This window comes from Podarcis liolepis, assembly GCF_965112155.1.
Source record: "Podarcis liolepis genome assembly, chromosome: 5".
NCBI lineage: Eukaryota > Metazoa > Chordata > Lepidosauria > Squamata > Lacertidae > Podarcis > Podarcis liolepis.
In genome coordinates, this window is record NC_139556.1 from 57,869,332 (window position 1) to 57,891,788 (window position 22,457).

General features: G+C 40.7%; 1 protein-coding gene and 1 long non-coding RNA gene across 2 annotated transcripts in view; both read right to left on the reverse strand.

Annotated features, from left to right (window-relative positions):
• Window positions 1-22,457, reverse strand: part of CFAP58 (cilia and flagella associated protein 58) — an 86,582-nt gene that overhangs the window by 20,968 nt on the left and 43,157 nt on the right. The window contains exon 15 of the mRNA XM_083504782.1: window positions 16,696-16,800. Within this exon, the coding sequence (XP_083360908.1) occupies window positions 16,696-16,800 (105 nt within the window). The remainder of the gene's footprint in view (window positions 1-16,695; window positions 16,801-22,457) is intronic.
• Window positions 5,642-14,951, reverse strand: LOC310707719. The gene is made up of 4 exons (XR_014526689.1): window positions 14,347-14,951; window positions 10,559-10,687; window positions 7,440-7,530; window positions 5,642-5,705 (listed from the first exon to the last, which is right to left on the reverse strand). It is a non-coding gene; the product is annotated as an uncharacterized lncRNA (long non-coding RNA).

Below are 22,457 nucleotides of genomic sequence, written 5' to 3' on the forward strand. Positions count from 1 at the left end.
GCAGCTGATAGACCGCTGGTCTTATTTGCAATTGGTTTCCAATTTATTTCTCTCGTAACCCTCAACAAGGGCCAACCAAGTCCTCTGAACATTGTGCAATGGAGTGGATAATAACCCCATTTAGAGACAATGCATACATTTCTATTAGAAAGTGAAATCTATCCTATGCAGCTGAAACTGGTTTCCTCTCCAATATGTATTACTGCCATCATCTAGCAGCAGCAGAACCACATGTCTTGTATTACACCCATTATTATTATCACTAAACAGTATCTATTTCTTTTAAGTCTTGTCATTTAATTTGTCACTGAGTTAAGATCACCAAATGTCAGGGAAACATCAAAAGGAAGCCCATTATACTTAATTCTTTCTTCTTCAAAGAAGAAACAAAATGTGTGTTAACAGTGGTCACTTGCCTACATTCTGTTACTGTATTCCAGTAAGCCAGAAGTTGCACGGAACAAAGTGGACAGGACTCCTGAATCCCATTTGACAGAGTTTATCTTTAAAATTAACTTAAAAACAAATGCAACCAAAATTATAGATACTAAAGAAGTTTGGTGTCTCTCTGTGTGCAGGCTGAAAGGCAAATCTCCTCCTCTCAAAAAAAGAAGCACCAAATCAAACGAGTCCCATACCCATTCTAGCTTCGATATAGCTTGAAGAGGGGTTTGCCTCCAATCCCCAACTCTTGCCCTCCCTGCTTCAAAGGCAAACCACCCCATTTTTATTTATTTTTTACAAAAGTGGCAAAAAAGGCTCATTAACTCCATTCCGTATTTGAAACGATACACCAGAGCATGGGTAGGCAAACTAAGGCCCAGGGGCTGGATATGGCCCAATCGCCTTCTAAATCTGGTCCGCAGACATTCCGGGAATCAGCATGTTTTTACATGAGTAGAATGTGTCCTTTTATTTAAAATGCATCTCTGAGTCATTTGTGAGGCATAGGAATTCGTTCACTTTTTTCTTCTTCAAAATATAGTCCAGCCCCCCACAAGGTCTGAGGGACAGTGGACTGGCCCCCTGCTGAAAAAGTTTGCTGCCCCCTACCCCAGAGCATGCTTGAGGCTTTGAGAATTTGACATGTCTGCACAGCTAACATGGAGAGCTCTTCCCCAATTAATATACTCTTGTGTTCCCTTCTGGCTTCAGACTGCCCACAGCTTGGACATTCATTCGCAAGTTTCTATTAAATATTTTCATTATTTGGATGTTTTATGCCACTTTGCTTCTCTAAAGCCTGACTAATTGCTGCTCGACATTTATGAGAAAAAATAATATAGGTTGTTCCAAATTAAAATGCCAGTCATCCCTGAGTGAAAGTTCTTATTCAGATTTAAGTAAACATAATATGCCCTCTGATCATAAGATGGTCTGTCCCAAGCTAAATGCAGCTCATCTTTAAAACTAGTTGTTTACTAAAGTAAAACAAAGCCTATTAATTAGAGAATCATTGCAGAGCAATGTACACCATATAAACATTAAATTAAAACAGAGTAACAGTATTCTCATTAGGGGGCTTAAAATAAAATACAAAAAATGTAATAGCCAAGTACTCAGATTGCTTTATATGTTGATGTCTGCCCTATTCCTTTGAAAAAGGATGGGCTATATGCACAATTGAATAAATTAATGATGAATTATGAAAAGGGGGACATAACAAAGTGGATCACCACTCTGTTAACAATAAAGACAGAGCAAAGAAAAATGAAACAATACATAGAAAAGGGCTACAGCAGAGACCCTATATCCTTGATAGACTCCTACCCCATTCCCATAGTAAATAATGCTTATGAGAACTGCACATCAAGGAGGGGACTCAGACTGAGGGTTTGAGGCTTTTCAGCATTTCTGCCAGTGTATATTATTTGTATGAATAAACCTTAGGATTATTTTTAGCAAATCCTGCCAGCCTGTAAGATTTGTTTTTCCAGTAGTGCTCGAAGAAGCCCATGGATCTGCCTCTAGGCTAAACCATGACAACATATTTCTGAACCTGTCACTCCATTTATTTTAATATTTTGTGTTTCCTTCTTCTGAATGTGAACTAGCTGCCGTCTTAATAAGATTTTGGTCCTACTAGTGCCTTGCATGAAACAAATTCAGGATACAGAATTTCAGCTACTAAGTTGCACACATGCTGGTTGATGGAAGCTAATATAACCCAGGTCATTGATCTCTGCTGTACAACGCAAGCCTGCACAACTTGTGACCCACAAATAGTGTCAGTTCTTGGAACAAATAAATAAATAAATATAATATAATATTGGGTAGGATCCAGAGTAGAACCTTTCAGGAAAGCAACAGAACTTCCAGAAAAAAAGCTCTGTACTACAGCATGTTTACCTGTCCACTACCACCTAGCAACACACCCACAGGCCAGCACAAATAGCTCTCTCCGCAATCCAGGCTACAATTCTATTGCAAGCAGAAAAGGAGAGATAGAAAAGGCTAGAAGTCTTACACTAAATATATCATTCATTTGCAGAGGAACATTACATTTGCTGCTTGCTCACTTTGATCACTCTTCCCAAGCCAAGTTGATTATCAAAGGCCTGTGTCTCAAGCCTTATGAACTGCATGCTCTTGCAGTCCTCTTCTTGCAGATAACAGAATGCTGCCCAGGGAAACACCAATGCAGCAGCTAACAATTCTGAACACACAAGGGTGTTCACTTTGATGGGGTTTTTTTCCTGAGTCAGGCTGTTGCACTAGTCTAGAAAATGGCACAAGTGCTAACTCTGTCATTAGGAAGCCCAGTCTGTCATTTTAACTAGAGATGATCAACAGTCTCACTCCTAATGAAGATTTATTCACCGTCCAAGAAGTCACATTACAATTCTAGTCCTCCAATGCTGCTGCCTTGGTTACATATTTCAGAAATAACTAGATCCTTGTTAAACACCAAGAACCTCTCACTACATTTTGCAAATCCCTGCTATATATTTCTAGTGCAGAAATGTGCACTACATATCTTTGTAAAATGCATTTTTTTGTTTTACTTGTTGTTCTTGGACAACTGCAGGTCACTGCAAACAAAAGTAATCTTTTATGCTTTCTTTTATCTATATGGTGGGACATTCAATAAAGCATTTGTAGAATATCAGCTATTAAGAAATATACAGACTGCACAAACATTATTTTGGGTGCTATCAAGCATTCTTCTTCTTCCCCTATCAGTCCAACATCAGCCTCCCCAGAATTCTCGTCATCATTTCACATTAGAACCCGAAACTGCTTCTCACATTTTTCTTTAGCAACTACCATCCTAAACTAATATTTCAGCACACTCTGCTTGGTGGTAGATACAACTTCTAGAGTGATTCTGGGTATTTATACCCAGAAAAGAATTTATAGCAAACAGAAAGGAGCCAGAACTGCTGCTATTCATCAGAGACTGAGACTAATGTCATAATCAAGGTTCCAGCATTAAGAGCAGAATTTTAACAGAAAGTTTAAGATATTTTAAAAGCTGTGCTGCTTACTGTTCTAAAAAGAGTCCTAAAACATTTAATCTTACAAAGACTTTAATTGCAATTAGTGGAAGAATTACAGTGAGGTTTGACATTGCATTGATGAGGGAAACAAAACCCTCTGCTTTGAGGGTTTCATGTTTATTGGCATTATAACCAAAATGTCAACTACACTGAACTCCAGAACTATTTGTTCATGATGTAATGAAGCAGTGAAAATTCCAAGTGGGCTAAGAACCCTTCTGCAAGATATTACATAGGAAGCTGATACTAGTTTAAATGCAACAATGTATAGCCCTGTTCAGTTTACTTCTATGAGCATAGTGAGGTTGTTTTCTTCTTTTTAAAGTTTTTGCATAATAAGAACATTTTCAGCTCAGGATGCCTATGATGAAATGTTTTATGAGGCATATGAAAAATTAGCATACAGTAACCTTCACTTTTTTCTTTTCTTTTACAACAATGGGGAAAAGTTGCCTTAAGCTTTTCAAGATAGCTGCAATATGGATATTCTTAAAAAACTCTTCTTAAAAGGTCTTTCACTTGTGATAAATTTCAGCAAACACTTCTGAAAGCTGCAATGTTTCAGTTCATATAAATCAAGAAATCCATGAGCTTCACTCATTGTCATGTGTGTGTGCCATATTTGGCTTCCTTTTTAAAAGCTAAACCACCTTCCTTGATCAGCATTGAAAAATCATATTCTACAGAAGAGAAAAGACTCTTTGAGAAAAGAGACTGAACCTTCAACCTTTATGTTTCTTATTTTGCTTCCTATCTAGAAGCCTTCCTATACGCTTACACCTCGGACTTATTTGGTCAGCTGCACCCCCTTCCTGTTTCGAAAAGCTGCCTCTATGACTTTCTGCACCAGCCATCTAAGGTCAGGGGGAGTCAACGCTGGCAGCTGCGGGCTCTCCTGTGCTGGCTTGAAAGCCCAGCCTCCCTGTTCCTGACTGCATTCTGCAGACGGCCGCAAGATTACACTTGGAGCTGGTGTGTTCATGACACGCAAGCATCATCCTTTGCTAGGTTTTCTGTTTTAACAGTTGAGAAATTAGCCCTCAGTTACCCCATGCCAAATTGATGTCATAGCATGGATATCTGAGAAGTTAATCCAAACGGTGAGACCCAACTTGAAGCAACTTGAAGGAAACATTTTCTTGCAGCTGGATTCATGAACTTCACTATTGCTTTCTAGTGAGGGGCATACAGCCAATAAATTCTAGTTTGGCAATATGACAAACTCCTTTGAAAAGAAGCTACTTATTCACTCAAAGCAATTTCAAGATGAAAGACAGTCAGACCCTAGAGCCATATTCTTCTTTCCATAATAACAATTCCTTTAAGAGTATATCCATAGGATCTGAAGCCAATTCAATATGGTTTTAGGCTTGGGCTTGTGGCTACTCTGGTTCCCCCAGTGAGTAAGAACACAATAAGAGTGCTGCTGGATCAGATCAAAGGCCGTCTAGTGTCACTTTCTGTTCTTATCGTGGCGTGCCTGATATCACTGATAGCACTCTTTCGCTCATGAGTCCCAGCAACATTAAGTCCCAGGGACATTAAGCCAGGTACTGGAGGTAATATAGCCACTAAGATTAATAGCCATTATTGACCTATGATAGGAGATAGAGAGTTTTATCCTTTTGATTTTCCAGACATTTCAAAAGCCTTTTTTCCATCAATTATGACAAATTAAGCTGGAAATAGGAGCACTACCCTGCAGTAGGTCTGCTCTTACCGTTTTACCTGTACAAGGATATTTGTGCAAGCTTCTTAACTACTTTACAGAATTTGAAAGTTTAAGATTGCTCTTCAGGAAGGAACTTCATTTAGTTAGAGTCATTGATAAAAGATATCGTATTTTCATAGGCAAGCAGCTCCATACAGTTGTAGGGATGCACAATAACAAGGGTTTAAGGAACGGCTAGTAAAATAACCTGCAGCCAAGCAAAGGGAGATTGGGGTGGTTTCTCTGCATCGGATGGAATGCATTGTAGTCTGTATTCTGCTACATCCCTGACATGCCTCTCTGTCTCTCTGAGTGCTTTTAAGTGGTAAGTTTGTCCCCTACTGCATGGAGCAGATTGCACCAAAATGACTAACATTTTCAAAACAACTTAATGAGAGAAGAAGATACCTTACAGCCTCTTAGAAGATGTTCACCCTCACCTTGTCTTCCAATGACACGAGTTGAACGTACTATCACTATACTCAGCATGTTTTCTAAAAAACAAAGTAACACAGCAGTTCTTTTCTGCATTTTTGTTGGCTTGCCATCTTCTTTTGTTATGGGAAGTAGGAGTTTTCCATTTACTAGGACAACAAATCAATACCTCCAGTGCTCTCCCACACAAACACAGCCATGGAAGGCAAATGGCTGATAGTTAATTCTTTAATGACAAAAGCAACACTTACAGCACTTCCTAAGGTGCACCAGATGCACACGTGCACACACTTCTTGCACCAACATAGCTGGCATTAACTTTTCCAGGTTCACGCCTGGCGGAGCAGTTGAAGCAACAGTAGGAGCATGCCCTCCCCTGGGCTTATGTATCCTTGTCTGATGGTATGCATGCCTGTAACCTGAGACTGGCTTCTCCTGCACAGAGGTTGCCCCTCCACTTCCCTCTTCAAGACCCTCCTGGTTCTAGGAGACAGCAGGACAGGGGATGATGGGGATTTGACCAGTTCACCAGTCACATGAAGAGCCTCTTTCTCTGCTTCTGACACATCCTGCCCCCATCTCCACCTTTGACTGACCCTTCCCCTTCCCTCTGTCCTGGCTGCTGCGTTGTGGGTGGCATCAAACCCCATAAATCACTGCCCCCCTCTCCTGGGTCAGCCTCCAGACCCCGTCTCCATCACACACTCACCAGAGCCCTGTAAGTCCCTGACAGGCTGTGACCTGCACACAACTAAATGGGGGTAAAATCTACTGAACACTGTAGGATTTTCTTCCAAGTCCATGGACAGGGATAGCCTGATGACTGCAGTCCATGTGTTGGTAACCTTGAGGTTGGATAACTGCAATGCACTCTATGTGGCAGCCATTAAGTCGTGAGCCACCCCAGAGCTAACTGCTTTGGTATGAATGATGAAGTCCCCCAACACTAGCAGTCTGGAAGTCCTCAACACCACCTCCAAGATCAGCTCAGGCAGCAAGACTGCTGGGCAGCAAAGTGGGAGGTAACCAGCAGAATCCCTAATCTGTCCCAATTACGCAACACCAGGAACAAACACTCTGGACCCCCACTGAACTAGACAGAGAGCCTGGCGAAAGATAAATATATAAATTTATTTATGTATTTTAGACTATTTTATTCTCATTTTTAAGATGCATGCAAAACGGAGCACACCCATTAAAATGCAGAGAACAAAAGCTTTCCTTGGCACCCATCCATCAAGAATAGGTAAGAAGAAATTATATAAATCCCATGTGATGCAATGGGTGCAATTTTATGACCCAGTAGAATTGCCTTTTAGCTCCAATGAATCTTTTAAATTCCCTTAAAACATAAAGGAGATTAAATATTCATGGAGCTTTCCTAACAATAAACTCAAACTAATTTCTCTTCCGGCTGAAACTTTGTCTTCTTTGTAACTGGCACCTTTAGTCTGAAAATATCTCATACTGAGATCCCATCAAAATAGCTAAAAATGGTGAGGATTCCCCAGAGTTGTAATTTTGATCCAATTTTGTCTAATTCTTCTGTCAAATTTGCATCTTGCTGTTGTCCAAAAGAACATTCATCACACAAAAAAACCTCTTCTCTCTTTGTGCTCTTAAAGAAAAGGTACAAAGATTCACTAAGACCTGAAGTGAGGAAGTTTTTTATCACAAATTCTTCATTTGGGTGCTAAGTGATCTGCTTTATTTTCTCCATCTCTTGATGCTACATTAACATAACTGGTTTTTATTGGAAAACAATTTTCCTTTTGTTAAATTCAGCTGATTACCTCTAATAGATGAAGTTAAACTGATCATTGCCATTCCTTTTTTAAAAAGCACAGATTTAAAAGTGTTGCCTCCTCCTGAAGGTTTTGTTCTCTGGGGAGGAAGGAAAAGTTAGTGCCAACATCAGAATGCTTCTCAACTTAAAAACCATGATGATTCTCTCCCCCCCTTCCCTATTTTATACACCATTTCAATATGAATTGGAATTAGAAATAATAAGGTGGCAATGTGAACACACCCTTTAGTCTCTTCTGCACAATATCATGTTTGTGTCCCATCTCTTGCTCTATGTGGTATAGCTCACCTGTCCACCTCCTGCCCAAAACGATTATAATCAAGGGGCTACCAACATTGCAGGGGGGGCAACTGGAAAAGGGGGAAGGGGGGGCCAAGTTCAAGCAACAGCTCCCAGCCCAGCTAGAACTGACTCTCCATCCCATATTGCCTCCCAAGGACCAAGGAGGCTGCCCAATCCTCAAATGGGGTTTTGCAAAGGTTTTAGAAAACTTTAACAAGGGATCAGAGAAGAAGCATGTCAAACAATTTGAGATCCCTGAATGATTTAGGGAATAACAAATGCCAAGACTTAAAAGCAAGAATGTGAAGTGTAACAGGCCTATATCAGTGAAGCTAAACAGGGCTTATTCCCTCCGTGCCCCCCCCCCGCCAAATCTGTTCTGGGGGTACCCTGGGCATCTGGAAAGATTTTGGGCATAGACAAAAGTCCTTGAAACCAACAGGACTTCACTGGATACAACCCATCAAACTGAAATAATACAGCACATGCTCCATAACCATTTTTTAGGTTCAGGCTAAATCAGATATCAAGGTGAAGTACCAACTTCAGGCTGAAAACACTGCTCAGAAATATATTTACACTCTTGAATAGAAATCCCAGCATAAAGATTTGTTTGATTAAGGGTACAAGAGTCCTCTTAAACCAAAACAGTTTAAGGGTTCAGGACTTCAAAATTCACTATGTGGATTTTAGAATCAGACTTTGGGAGTGGGATGCTACCAAACCTATGTGAAATATCTAATATGTTGAGGATTTCACAATTTATTCTGGAATACAGAGAGTTCTTTTTGCGCTGTCTCTCAGCTAAAGCCATTCTTTTTCCTGCATATACCTTCTTTATGATCAAGACAAGTCTTTAGAGAAGATGATTGACAACCAGCAGGTAATATGATGTCATTGCACTATTATCTGGTTTGAATGTGCAGATAAGTAAACCAGACTGTTAGTCAGTTAGACAGAAAATCAAATTTAGAAAGGGAGTTTGCTTTAAAGGGAGACGGCTAGATTTTTAAACAAATAAAGACATGCATAATTCACTTTTTCCTCAAGCTATGCTAGCTATATCTACAAGGTAATTACTATTACTTTGTTCATTTACTATTTGTTATTTGCCTCCTTACACAGTAATAGTACATATACTTCATTTGAGATTTGTAAGCAGTGGCTGGCCACATAGCATGGATGCTGCAGTAGCAGGTTTCCTGCACTGTCAAGAGATTAGACTAGACTTTTGAGGTTCCTGACATGATTCTGTGAACATAAGAATTGTAGCTGAGCATATAATGAAGCAGAACATTCTAGAAAAGTCTGCCTCTCCCAAAGTTCAAAGTAAGGAAGATTCCATTTAGGTGCATAACCAGTAAAGTTGCACAATTTGATTCAAAACCATCCTAGACTGCAAACTTGTACAAATATATGCATTAACAAAACATTACATGGGAAAAACCATGTGTTCACCCAGAGGCATCCTTCTGACATCTTCCAATGCGCCCCACCATGGGGCGCATTGGAAGATGACCGACAATAACATCTCTCCAACCCACACGAGGTAATTAAGAGGCTGATATGGGAGTATGCAGCCTCCCTTACCCCCCCAAGGGAATGGGGGGGACTGCCTTGCCAGCGGTGTCCATAATTCACCCCCGGATTCGAAAGAAGGGGGTGTGGGCACTTGGCACGAAGCCCTCGAGTGAGGCCGGCTCTCCCGGACACTGTCTCTAGTTCGTGCACTGGTTCGCATTAGCTCGGAATATATAATTGGAAATATATAATTGGAAAGAAGCTAATGCACATACATGATGTGAAGATCGGGAGTAAAGACTGCTGATTAATGGATCTCTGTGAGCGGAGCGAGGGGGTAAACAATAAATCAAGTGAAGAATCATCATTAAAAGACTGGTACGTTGGTGTGAAACGGAAAGGGGGGGGAGGAAAAAACTTTTCTTTTTTTATCTTATGTGAGTACCAATAACCCTCCCCTCCAGAGAGAAGAATTGTTGCAAAGTATTAATCACAAGCAGGAGATCAAGAACTGTGTGGAAATGATCAAAGAGAGGAAGTTTTATGATGCAGTTACAAATGGTGTTTCGCTAAGACAGGCTTGCCTATAGAAGGACGAGGGGGAGGAGGACCAGGGTCATCAGAATGTGAACGTATGGTTATCGGAATGTGATCTTGACCTGGCAGGGCCCCCTGAGATATGTTTGGCAAGCCTGGGGAAATCAACGGACAGACGGAGGGAATGTTCTTTATGGAGGTGTGGAAATGGCATCTGTTCTTTATGTGATATGATTTTTGGAGAGTGTAAAACCCACAAAGAGGATGTTTGTTTTCAACCCGCTTGTGAAGACTATCAGAGATCGCAAAGAAAGGAATATATGATAACAACAAGAAGATAAGGAAAGTAACAAAGAGACTATCTGGACAGAACTGGATAGAACTGTTTAATTAAAGCAGCAACATGAGTGATGTTTGGTCCCCTTTCGGAGCTTGATGTATGGGTACCCCCAACAAAAATTTAAAAATCTGGCTGTATAATTTGGAATTAATGTAATTTGGAATTAATGTGATTTGATTGGCCTGTTAATAAAAACTATATTAAAAAAAGACATTTCTAGTGCAGTGAGACAGCACATTCCACAGTATCATCCAAGGAAGGATTGGAGTTTTCCAACTTGTTCAAGCCCTTGTAATTATTATTAGCATTAGTATATATTGATTTATATACTAAGGGATGGGTAGTACCTCTGATGGGGGGACACTTTGTGCTCCTCCTGGGGTAGTTGGTCCACATTTGGTCCCCACCCTGCACTCAGTTCTCACCTGTAGTACCTAGAAGCTGTCACACAGATTGTGACAGTAGCCACACCCCGGGAACTGCTTCAACTGGCTAGCTATACCAGGTAAGGATAGCTGATGGGTCTCAAACCCTCGGTGAGTTAGGGACTTCCCCTGCATGCAAAGAAGGCAATGGCAAATTGAGTAGACGAGACCAATAGTGGGTCCAACGGTCAAGAAGGTGGTTTCTGCACATGCTGTAGAGGAAAGTGAGGGGCAGATGGGGCTTCTCAACCTGAGAAGGTAGTCTATCTAGAAGAAGGGAAACTGATCCTCTGCTGCCTTGCATGATATCTTCAGGAGAAGAAAAGGCTAAGGAGTAAAACTTATACAAATACGGAGTGGAGTCCCTAAGATGGTTATATATGCCTCCTTCTGGCAACTCCTGCAGATAAGCTGGTGCCAACCATATTGCTCTGCTTTTTTTGGACCACAACAGCAAAGGCAAGAAGGGGATCATGTCGTCTGGGCAGTCCAGAACCTCCATGCACACTGGCCAGGCTTGAACCCTGGGAAGGTCACTTTGGTGCTGCTAACACAGGAGTCTGCCTTTCCTCCTGGGGGACACTCCATTGTCTCTCAGGACAGAAGAATGCCAATAATATACCCCAACTTTTTCCCTGAAAGTGACTCAAAGCAGCTTACAGACAAAACAAATGAAACAGCTAAATAGACAAATGCTCACTTTCTCCTTGGAACTTTCTCTTTATAATTCCTCTACAGTTACAAGCTTTGGATTACTAGTATCCCTTTGTTCTTGGTTTTGTTGATGTCCTTTAATGTAGGGTCAGAGCTTTCTTCAGTCTGTTTACTGGAATTACCCAATTATCAGCTCCTGCCTAAAGCTGCAAATTATCTTTAGAATAGCCATTAATATACCGAGAGTTTCTGGAATGTGTTGAAAGCTCCTTTCCCCAGCTTAGATCCAGTGCTCACACTCTTATCAGCATGGGAGCCACAGCTGCACAATACCTTCCAGCTCCACTGCAGTAACATAGGATACAGGAGGAGCCCATGCAAGCATCTATACCCAATAACATTTGTTTATGGGGGCAGGGGTCTCCCATGATTCACACATTATATGGGAATGAATCAACTACTATGGCTCCTGTACCAGTGGAAAAATGCAAAAACCCAGTCTTAAATTTCTGTACAGAACAATTAGATTCTCTGTCATTTATTCTACTGTTTCTACTGTACATGTAAGCTTACTGGTCAACTTCTCTTTTTTTACAGGAATCCAAATACCTTACACTCTTCTTAGGAAATGTCATATGGCAGTTGAGCTGAAAGCCAGAGAGGCATGGCACAAAATCTGGATGGAGCTGTGTAGTACAGGATAACAGGCTTTTACTATGAGGCAAGAGGCCTCAAATTCTAGACAATAAGACAAAGCTGGGTCCAGAGAAAACTCAGGCAAGCAAGGGCAGATTAAGGTTGCTGGGGGCCCTGGTGCAATTCCCAAAAATAGGCCACCCTTCCCTCCAAAAAGCATACATGCAATAAGGTACCACAAAAAAAATCTAGTGGTATCTTAAAGAGTAACACAGTATATTCATTATGGCATGAAGGAGAGGACCCTGAGCACATGTAGTTCACAACTTTTAGCAAACTAAGAACTTTTGGGGTGGGGGGCAAACCTTAATAAACAAAAAGAAAATACTCTAAGCATATGCACTTAACTCATTGCTTTTGCTCATTTCCTGCATTGGGCCTGTAATCAACTTAGCCTAGCCTTCCTCACATGGCTGTTGTGAAGGTGTAGAAGGAAGTATAAAATGGTGGCAAAAGGAAACTTAAGACATCAAACTTTTGTTCCTTTAACCAGACTAATGCAGCTTTATTCCATAAGGGGTCATTATTTTCTACTCCTCCTCCACCCCACAAATTAGTACAGTTCCAAGGCTTCAACCATTCGTACTCTGCATGATTATTGTGTGTTTTAGATTCCTATGTCCCAATGAAAAAAATAAGGGGTAAGGAAACAATTGGGAACTGCTCTTACTTTTATTTTATCTTCCCCATCCCCCAATTTACTAAACTAGACCAGCTGAAGTACTGAACTGCTGAAGAAGAAAAATGAAAGAAGAGTTTGTTAAGACACTGAAAGATCTTCTGTGTTTCTGCTCTCCACAGTAGTCACAAAGCATCAAGCAATAAAGGTGCTGGCTCTATCCTTTGGCTTGTGCTAAAAGCACAACAAAGCATCTATCTGAGAGTCAGGCATGGTTCCTTTGACACTCCCTTCTCCCACAGACACACAGGCTGACAACAACCATTCAATATAAACAGTACTACAGGCTGCACATACGAGATAAATCAAATGATGATTTTTAGGGATGAAGAGGTGACTGAAATAAATAGGGGTTAAGGGACACAGATGCTTTATTAATTATGAGATTTCTCATTTTTTTTCCTGTGGAAGCAGTTTATTGCTGCTGTGAGGATGCTGCACAATTGAAAGTCTCCAGACTTTGTACATAATCATAACTAATGGAGTAAGCATAAGGGGGCTTTCTCTAATAGTCATTTTTATTATGAATAAAATAAAATCCCCAAAGTTTATTTAGCATTACATCTAATGATACACCCGAAATACTATAACAGCAGACAAAAGTTTATACACACACAAATGTACAAACACACACACACACACACACACAGACATTCACTGTATCTTTCCAGTTTTCAAAAAGTTACAATAGCTTTTTCAACAAAAACGCTTTCTCCAAAATACTGCAGCCTCAAATTCAGAGTATTCTAGAGAATAAAAGTACCACACTAGCTAGGCTCTCACTCTGACCCAATCTCCCCAGGCTTTGGAAACCAAACTGACCTGAATGCAATGAAAGACCCATAAAAATTCATCTCCTGTTGGAAGTGGCAAATCTTCCTGTAGCATTTACAGCTGTGGTGTATAGGGACCCATTTATTTCCAGGTTATCACCTTCCACCCACAGCAACATAAAAGAAAGGCTCAGAGACTGACAGGAATCAACAAAAGACCTCATTTCTTCCTGCAATGGCAGAGCAGCTCCTGGGAGAGCTGGGCAATTTGGAACAGTAGCTGAAGGTGGGAAAATGTCAACTATCTGTGAACACAAGGGCCTTTATCCAGATTATTTACAACTATATATAGGAGCTTCTGAGCTATGCTGTTATGCACAGCATCTACTACCTGGACAACACTAATACTGATTACAGTTCAACATTTCAGTTCAGCTTCATCAACAAACTATCATGTCCAGAATAAAACAGGAATAAAATTGCCATGGTGTATGGGGCATTCAGATCTTCTGCTCAGTTCCTTTATTCGTAGTGTGAAGTGGTCATGAAGCCCACTAGATGACTTAGGGCAGTCACTGTCCCTCAGCCTAACCTACCTCAAGATAAAATGGAGAGGGGGGGGAGAGAGAGTACATCAGGTGGGATTAAATGTATAAACAAACAAACTAGGGAAAAGTTTTATTTATTGACTTACTTACTTACTTACTTACTTACTTTGTTATTGTTATTTTGCCCAGGAAAACCCAAAGCCAAACAAAACACCCCACAAAGATACATTAAAGCCAAGAGGAGGGGAAATACATTAAAAACATCCTACCCACTTCTAAAAGGCCACAGATAGTTAAAGGCCAAAGGCATGGTTACAGATGAAACTTTTTGCTTGGTGCCTAAGAACATATTAGGATGGCACCAGGCGAGCCCCCCTGGGGAGAGAATTCTACAAATGGGAAGCCACCATAGAAAATACCCATTCTCATGTTACCAACCTCCAGGCTTCTCATGGAGGAGACACAGGAAGAAAGGCCTCAGATGATGACAGCAAGGTCCACCTTGGTTCATATTAGTCTCTTGATGAGATGAAGACCTCAGGGTATGGATTCATGATTGTAGGAAAGGTTGCCATTTATTTAAACATACTGTGTTGAAAATCATACATCTTATAATTTTGTATGTCGGGAGGTACCAAAACCAGGGCTTTTGATTAACACCCACCATCCCATTCTGAACTATCAACCATATATATGCCAAAAATTTGGGGGTAGAGAGGAGGAAAGTGAAGAGGGGAGGAGAGAGACACTGACCTCCAGCAGAAGGGAGCAAACTTGACTTTACACACTAACTGATTTAAAGGACAATGTGCTAAGCTGGTCTTCAAAAATGAGCCACAATGCAGACAGGGCAAGTCAAAAAAGTCAAAACCTGTTAAATTTAAATCTCATGCTGGTTCATGCTAAACTAGCAGCAAGGGAGTGACTCAAGAGGAGTCAAAACAAAACCCTATAAATGATCAACAAGCTGATGATAAGAGGAGGAAGGAAGAGGTTACATCTTAGTGTAAACTGAAATCAAATTAACTCTTCTGACCATATACTAACTGCTATGTTTTACCCATATACACATGCTGAACTTCCTAAGGAAATTTCTAAAATGATCTCTTTCTTCATTAATAGTATGTTCCTTGTGCTCATCAAGTGATAAAATATTGAACAGGAAATTCAGAAAAATACCTCATGCTACTTAAATAAGAGGAAAACTCCTGTTTCCAATTTGCATCCTGTATCCCTGCATTTTAGCAACATAAGATTATTCAGGCAATTAAAAATTTCTGCTTACCTGATGCATTTACAATCACTGTGTAGAGACATAAAACACAAGCCTTAGACTATTCTACTTAGAGGGAGAACATGTATGAACACAAGCGGCATCATTCCACCAGGTCAAAGCATAATCCTGCATCTCTACTTGTATTTTCTGTGTTGGGAAAATACAGACTGCCTTTTAGGACACAGAGCGCTTAATGGACTTGCATACTGTGTGAAATGTAATACAAAGCAGAGGTACATCTTAAAGATGTGCAACCTTCCCTTCAGATTTTAGTGGCATTCCCAAACACATCAATATGTATGTACCACAAAAAAATGAACTACAGAAAAAATGTGCAAAAGGAGGAAATACTTAGCGTCCACTGCAAGAAAAACCAGTGATGCAGAAAACACGTCTTACTCTTAAGTCATAAAAAACTCACTGAAATCTTCTACCAAAGGCCATAATAAGCAAAGTAGGAAATCCAACAGGCATTATTCTCTACTGACCTGGTAATTAGTGGCATGATCAAAATGATTCAGAATGACCTGACCAAGGAAATAATGCTGCCTTTAAAGCTGGCAAAATTGGTGTTTTGATTGTTGTTTTGCTATAAGTGGAAGTAGAGGGGTGGACTTTTCACTACATTTTTTATTCTGAAATGTGGGTTGCAGCAACAAAGTTTCATGTAAACAAACTTTATATGTGAATAAGTGCTGCCATCTAAAGCTAGTTACTGGACATGCACTGTGTTTAATTCCATAAACTGAATACCAGAGTATCTGAACAGCACTGAAGGCTTTTGCATACAATCCATCACATTTCTTCCTTTATTCTATTAGCTTTCTCAGAGATCATTTCTAGTCAGATTTGATTTGTGCAGTGACGGTACCATGGCCCTGCTCTATAGTTTTGCTGTAGAGCCATTTTTAAACAAAGAACAGCATGGCTCTGTACCCCAGAGAATTGCTCAGCTGGAGGAATATAGGAAGCTGAGATGCCTCAACTAAGACTATTCCCTTCCATCTAGCATACTACAGCTGAGTGGTTCTGCACTGGTGATGTGAAGCAAAATTGTGTTAATCTAGCAAAATTATGTATAACAATGTGTCAGAAGGCAGCAGGAAGCCTTTTTGATTTAGACAAGTCTTCTAAGGAGTGTGCTCATTAGAAAAAGAAATTAGCCAGCAAGGAGCTCTGAAGACAAATAGATCTCTGTTCCATGCAACCATTCACATCACATGCACTACTCATCACACCAGTCATTCATACATCCACATTCCACATGATCCCATCACCACTGACTGCACTAGCTGAAGGAAGTTTGCATTTTCCCAGCAACACAAGATACTTTTTTGATTGCTTGGGGAGTACAGTATTCCTGCAACAGAAGCACAGCCTTAGGGGATGATATATGGATCCCTCAAAGCAAATAAAAATAACACCTGTGCAAAAATGAACCCAATAATATGGAAATGACCCAAGAGAAACACATGTATGTAAGCAGGATACACCCAACATGCCAACTGTACCTGGAGGAGCAACTCTTTTTCAACCACTTCTTCCGTCTTGCTAATAAGTCGTTTCTGCAATGCATGTATCTTTTGTATCAACTCATAGGTATTTGGGTCGCTGGCCTGCATGAATAGGAATACAAATTTTTAGTTGCAAGTTCTGTGCCTTGTAGTATGCCTAATTGCTCAAAACTTAAATGAATACCTTCCACACTAAACATGGCCTTTCATAATAAAACTTAAACTTTAAAGCTGTTATTTATTTCCCTAGCAATATGAACAGCCCAAGTTACCAATCTAGACAGTAGCAGGTTCAAATTGCTTCCACACAGAGCAGTCATGGAGATCTGCCTATGCACCTCATTTAGGATTTGAGGAAGCATCAGTTTCATTGATCAACAGAACGTGTGCAGGCAAGCACATATCCTGAACACCATAGAACGTAGTCACATGATTGTCGTCTTCTGGCCAGTAGTACCATCTTCTGAATTGTAACATTCATGCTACACTTTGTATTATTGGGCTTTCAAAGAACTTTTGATATAGCCCCTCAATCAATTTTTATTGCGGTCAAAGACCAGACAGCAAAGTTAACAATAGCAATATATGCTACATCCACATGAAGAAGCAGATGTAATTAAAAATTGCCTATAAACTTATTTACATTAAAAATAACACTCCTTTTTTTTTATAAAATTTTTATTTGGTTTTCTGCTTTTATAAAGACAAAACATACACAAAGAAAAAACAAAAGACAAAAACATGTATAAAATCAGCAAATCCCCATTTCATAACCTTGTTCCCTGACTTCCCCCCACCCCCCCTCATGCATCCCAGTTTCAAGATTATGTCAGCAAGTTGATATTTCTCCTCTTAACAATCTTATTCATCTTATTTCCTTTTTTATAATTAAAAATTAATTTTCATAAGTTGGACTTAAATTCTCTTCCATCGATTTTCATTTTATCTTAATTAAGAGTCATCTTAACCAAACCTAAAAGTCTTGAGAGTTTTTAAGAGTCTCTTCTTCCCTCCCTCCCATCCCCGGTTTTTGTCCCTTCCCAATAAAGATCCAAATTCTAAGTTCTCAGCCTGGGTTCCTCACGTCCGAGGCTTTCAAATCTATTTCCGTTCCTCTCCGCCTGTCCTGTTGGTAGTCCTTTATAGCAGTCGTCAAATCTGGGAAAAGTTCTTTCACCATCAAAGTATGTCCTCTTCCGACAAGAAGATTCAAAGGTAGCTGCTGAAGTATTTCCACAAAGTCTGTCTCTTCCAAGTCTAAGTCCAAACGGAGGCCCCAATCATATTTCTTTATTTTAAATTCCTGTACTCCATTTTGTCTTGGGGCCTCCTCCTTCTTCTTCTGTATCTCTCGCAGACTTGTGGTGGATATGTTCCCAGCGTCTCCTTGCTTGTATTCCACAGATGTCAACTTTTGGTTGTTGCTTCCCAGGATTACTTCTTCTTTTTCTTGTTGTTTAGTCTCTTCCAGCTCTGTAGATATTGTTTCCCAATCAGCTGTGGATTCTTTCTCATTAAGGTCCTCAATACAAAGAGCAGAGTTGCCTGTTCCCAAGGTCATAGTCTCAAGTTGTTTGTTCATGGCCAAACTCTGCTCCTGTAAGATTCCCACCAATTGAAACATCCTTTCGATTTCCACTAGTAACTTTCCTTCCACAGCCATTGTATCCATTGTAGTTTCACAGAGTTCCCCCTAGGGGGAATCTGGTTACTTATTTGCCTTTTCACCAACAATCCTTTAACTGATTATTATTACTTTGTTTCCAACAGTTTCAGCTCAATTATAACTCGTCTTAGTCCATAGGAATCTTAAATGACAATTTCTCACTTTAAACCACCCGTTTGGCAGCTTTGACAGCTGTCAAACTCCGCAGCTCTAACGCAGGCACAAAGGCAGGACGTTCCCGATCCCGGGAGGGGGAGTTGTTTAAAACAAAAGGAAGGTTTCCAAAACTCCACTCTCCTGCACAAAGTTTCCTTTAGTAAAATCTTGGAAGTTAGTATCCTTTTTAACTCACCCCACCAAGGGTAGGCTCTCCAGCTTATCTCTTGTGTCGTTGCTTAGATGGTCTGCAAGGGGGGGGTGCGGACTTCCTTTTAGCACACCCCCCGGTCGTCTCCAATTGAAGGTAAAATTTTTATAAAGTCCCAATCCGTCTTACTCACGGGTGATTCTTTCAGTCCAAATTTCAAGGAAGGAAGTCAGCGCTCTCCGGTCATGGCTCGCGGCTTCGCTCCACCGAGGTAGCGATCGACTCTCAGTGCCACGCCACCCCCGTATCCCCTCCGCAGCCTTTAAAAAGGCTCTTTGCGAATCAGGGGGGGCGCTTAAGGCACCCGCCGAGTCTTCAGTCCGCAGGCTTCCGCGCCTGCGGTTTTTAAGGGTCCCCGCGTCGCCGGCGCGGCAAAGACCCATCCTCAGTGGAGCCGATTCCCTCCGGAGCTCGGAGGGAATCCGCCATTTCCAGATCGCGTCAACCCGGAAGTCTAAAAATAACACTCCTTCAGCTAAAATCTGAATTCCGGAGATTAAATCAGTACTCATTCGTCAGTCATCACTGTCACCACAGCCTGTCTTGTCCTTGTTGCTATAAAACAGAGTTTTGCAACAGGCCTGATGATATCTAGATTTTTATCAGCAAGAAGTTTCCTCTAAGCATCCGGGAAATTTCTTTAATAAAGGTAAAAAAGCTCTCCTCAGGTATCACGGGCAGTGTAGAAGAACGTGCCCAATGGATTCAATCTCATTAGAATTGCATGGACATAATCTTTGTTCAGCTGGGATGTCATGATATCTGCCCTCTAGTAGTGCTGAAGGGAGAACATTAAAATGGCTCTGGAAAATGTCCAACAATGTTTAGCGTTTGCTGGATGGGATATTTGAGATTTGTGCAGAGATTTATAGATTTTAGAGGATCAGAGAAAATCAGTTTGGAATTCTATGTCCCAGATTTGTTCTTTGGTTATATATCTGGCCCTCCCCATTTCCAAACTATTCAGGAGAAAGGCCATAAAAGGACAGTTTTCTTGTAATGCCCTTCCACCATTTTGTTTGATAGTTATGAACTAGCAACAAGGGAAACAGCCCAGTTGGAGTCTTATTAAGTCTTAGCCATGTGTATAGAGTAACTAGCCACACTTTGGCTTCAATCCTATATAGGCCCATCTCCAGTCACAGGGCTGAATTAGGGACACGTTTACGGGTTCAGAAAATTGACCTAAGAAATCCTGATTGCATTTTTTCATAGGAGTTCAAATTAGAGAGGGGAACTAGTTGTGTACCATATAATAGTTGTGCTATAGATTTTTCAGCAAATAGTTTAACAGCAGCTGGAATAAAATTTCCTCCCTTTGCTCAGCGGAATCTTAAAATTGCTGCAGTACTTTTTGGGGCACTTGGAATACTGTGTATAGTTGTGGTCACCACATATCAAAAAGTGCATTTTAGAGCTGAAAGATGTGCAGAAAAGGGCAACCAAAATTACCAAGCCGCTGTAACAACTTCCCCATATGAAAAGTTGCAAACAACATTTGAGGTGTTTCAGTTGTGGGTGGGGAGGAGTGAGTAGTAGAAGTAGTAGTAGTAGTAGTAGTAGTAGTAGTAATATATTATTTATACCCCATCCATCTGGCTGGGTTTCCCCAGGCACTCTGGGCAGCTTCCAGCAAAATATTAAAATACAATAATTCAGTAAGGGAGGACATGATAGAAATGATGACTAAATTATACATGGCGTGGAGAAAGTGGATAGGGGAATGCTCTTCTCCCTCTCTCATAACACTAGAACCCAGGGCCACCCAATGAGAGCTGAATATTGGAAGTTTCAGGACAGAAGTATTTTTTTACACAGTGCATAGTTAAACTATGAAATTTGCTGCCACAGGATGAAATGATGGCTACTGAATTGGAGTCTTAAAATGGGTTTGGACAAATTCATGGAGGATTACAGTATCAATGGCTATTAGTCATGATAGCTGTGCAAAATGGTCAAAGGCCTGGAAACGATGCCTTATGAGGAACGGCTAAGGGAGCTGGGCATGTTTAGCCTGGAGAAGAGGAGGTTAAGGGGTGATATGATAGCCATGTTCAAATATATAAAAGGATGTCACATAGAGGAGGGAGAAAGGTTGTTTTCTGCTGCTCCAGACAAGCGTACACGGAGCAATGGATCCAAACTACAAGAAAGAAGATTCCACCTAAACATTAGGAAGAACTTCCTGACAGTAAGAGCTGTTCGACAGTGGAATTTGCTGCCAAGGAGTGTGGTGGAGTCTCCTCCTTTGGAGGTCTTTAAGCAGAGGCTTGACAACCATATGTCAGGAGTGCTCTGATGGTGTTTCCTGCTTGGCAGGGGGTTGGACTCGATGGCCCTTGTGGTCTCTTCCAACTCTATGATTCTATGATTCTATGATTCAGAACTGGAGGAGGAATGTATCTGAGTACCACTTGTCGAGGAACACAAGTGAGGCAAATGCAGTTGCACTCATGTATATCCTGCTTACAGGCTTCCCATAAGTATGTGGTTGACCATAGTGCAAACAGGGTGCTAGTCCACATGGGTCTGTGGGCTGATCAGGGCTCTTATGTTCTTATTCTGGTAGTTTTGGAATACATTGGCAAAATGCTACAGAGAGACTACTGTCATCAATTACTTCCAGAGGTGGTGCTCACATGGAAAATTGTGTTGACATGCACATTGTCTCAGAACATTTTATCAACAGTGATCAACATTGGAGCTGTTTGCCCTGGGGCATCTGCTATTTTGCTGCAGGGCAGTAGTGTGAAAGTTTAGTCACTGCAACATGCTGCAAGAAAAATCTCCTATGACAGCAGGGTCCCAGAAGCAAAGGGAGTCCTATAACAATGCAGGCAATTATAGGGTTTTCTAGCACAGGACGGCGAGCAGAGAGAGGGATATTAGCAAACCACATTTTTCTTATATATGCTATTGCTATTCTATCTTCACACTTGAAAAACAAATGAGCCCAGTGATTCCTAGTGAGACAGACTGCAAATACTTTTCCTTGTGTTCTACAACCGCAAACACACTGGCTCATAATACTGGCCCTGTTTGCATTCCACAGTATGCCAAACTATGTCTTACAGGGGTTGCACAAACATGCTGGCTCTCAGAGAAGAGCTCCCATGCACTTTACTCCTCCCAAGTCCTTTTAGCACAATGTGGCAGTTAAGCCAAGGTTTGGCTCAGAATGTCATCTGAACCTGGCATCACAGTTTAGGTCTCTGCTCCTTAACAACAAGCTGCAACCACTGAACAAATGTTTGCATGAACCTGATAAGCCATTGTTTGGTTTATTGTAAAATGTGAACCAGGCTGCCGATAGCAGCTTTCTAGAATCCTCCCATCTGTTTACACAAACATGTCCAATTAATAAATTCCTAAGGACTAAAGCATAGATGCTTCATGCCTTTAACAGCCAAAGTGTTGATTTGCAGGAATTGTTCTATTTTTTGTTCTGGAGATGAACTGAGGCACTGTTACAAATTATTTCAACTGATTCTATATACTGGATGATCAAGCTATTTCAAAATGATTCTAGAATTCAAAGACTTCATTTTCTGCAAGTATCAAATTGTTGTTTATGTGTAAGATTTAGATGTATAGCTGACGTTATCCTATAGGCTATGGACAGGCTACAGTAAATATCTCTAAAATATAAGCAATTTCTAAGCATTTAAATTAAATTATATTCTATATTCTATCTGCTTCTAAAGGAGAAATTCCAGAATACTTTAT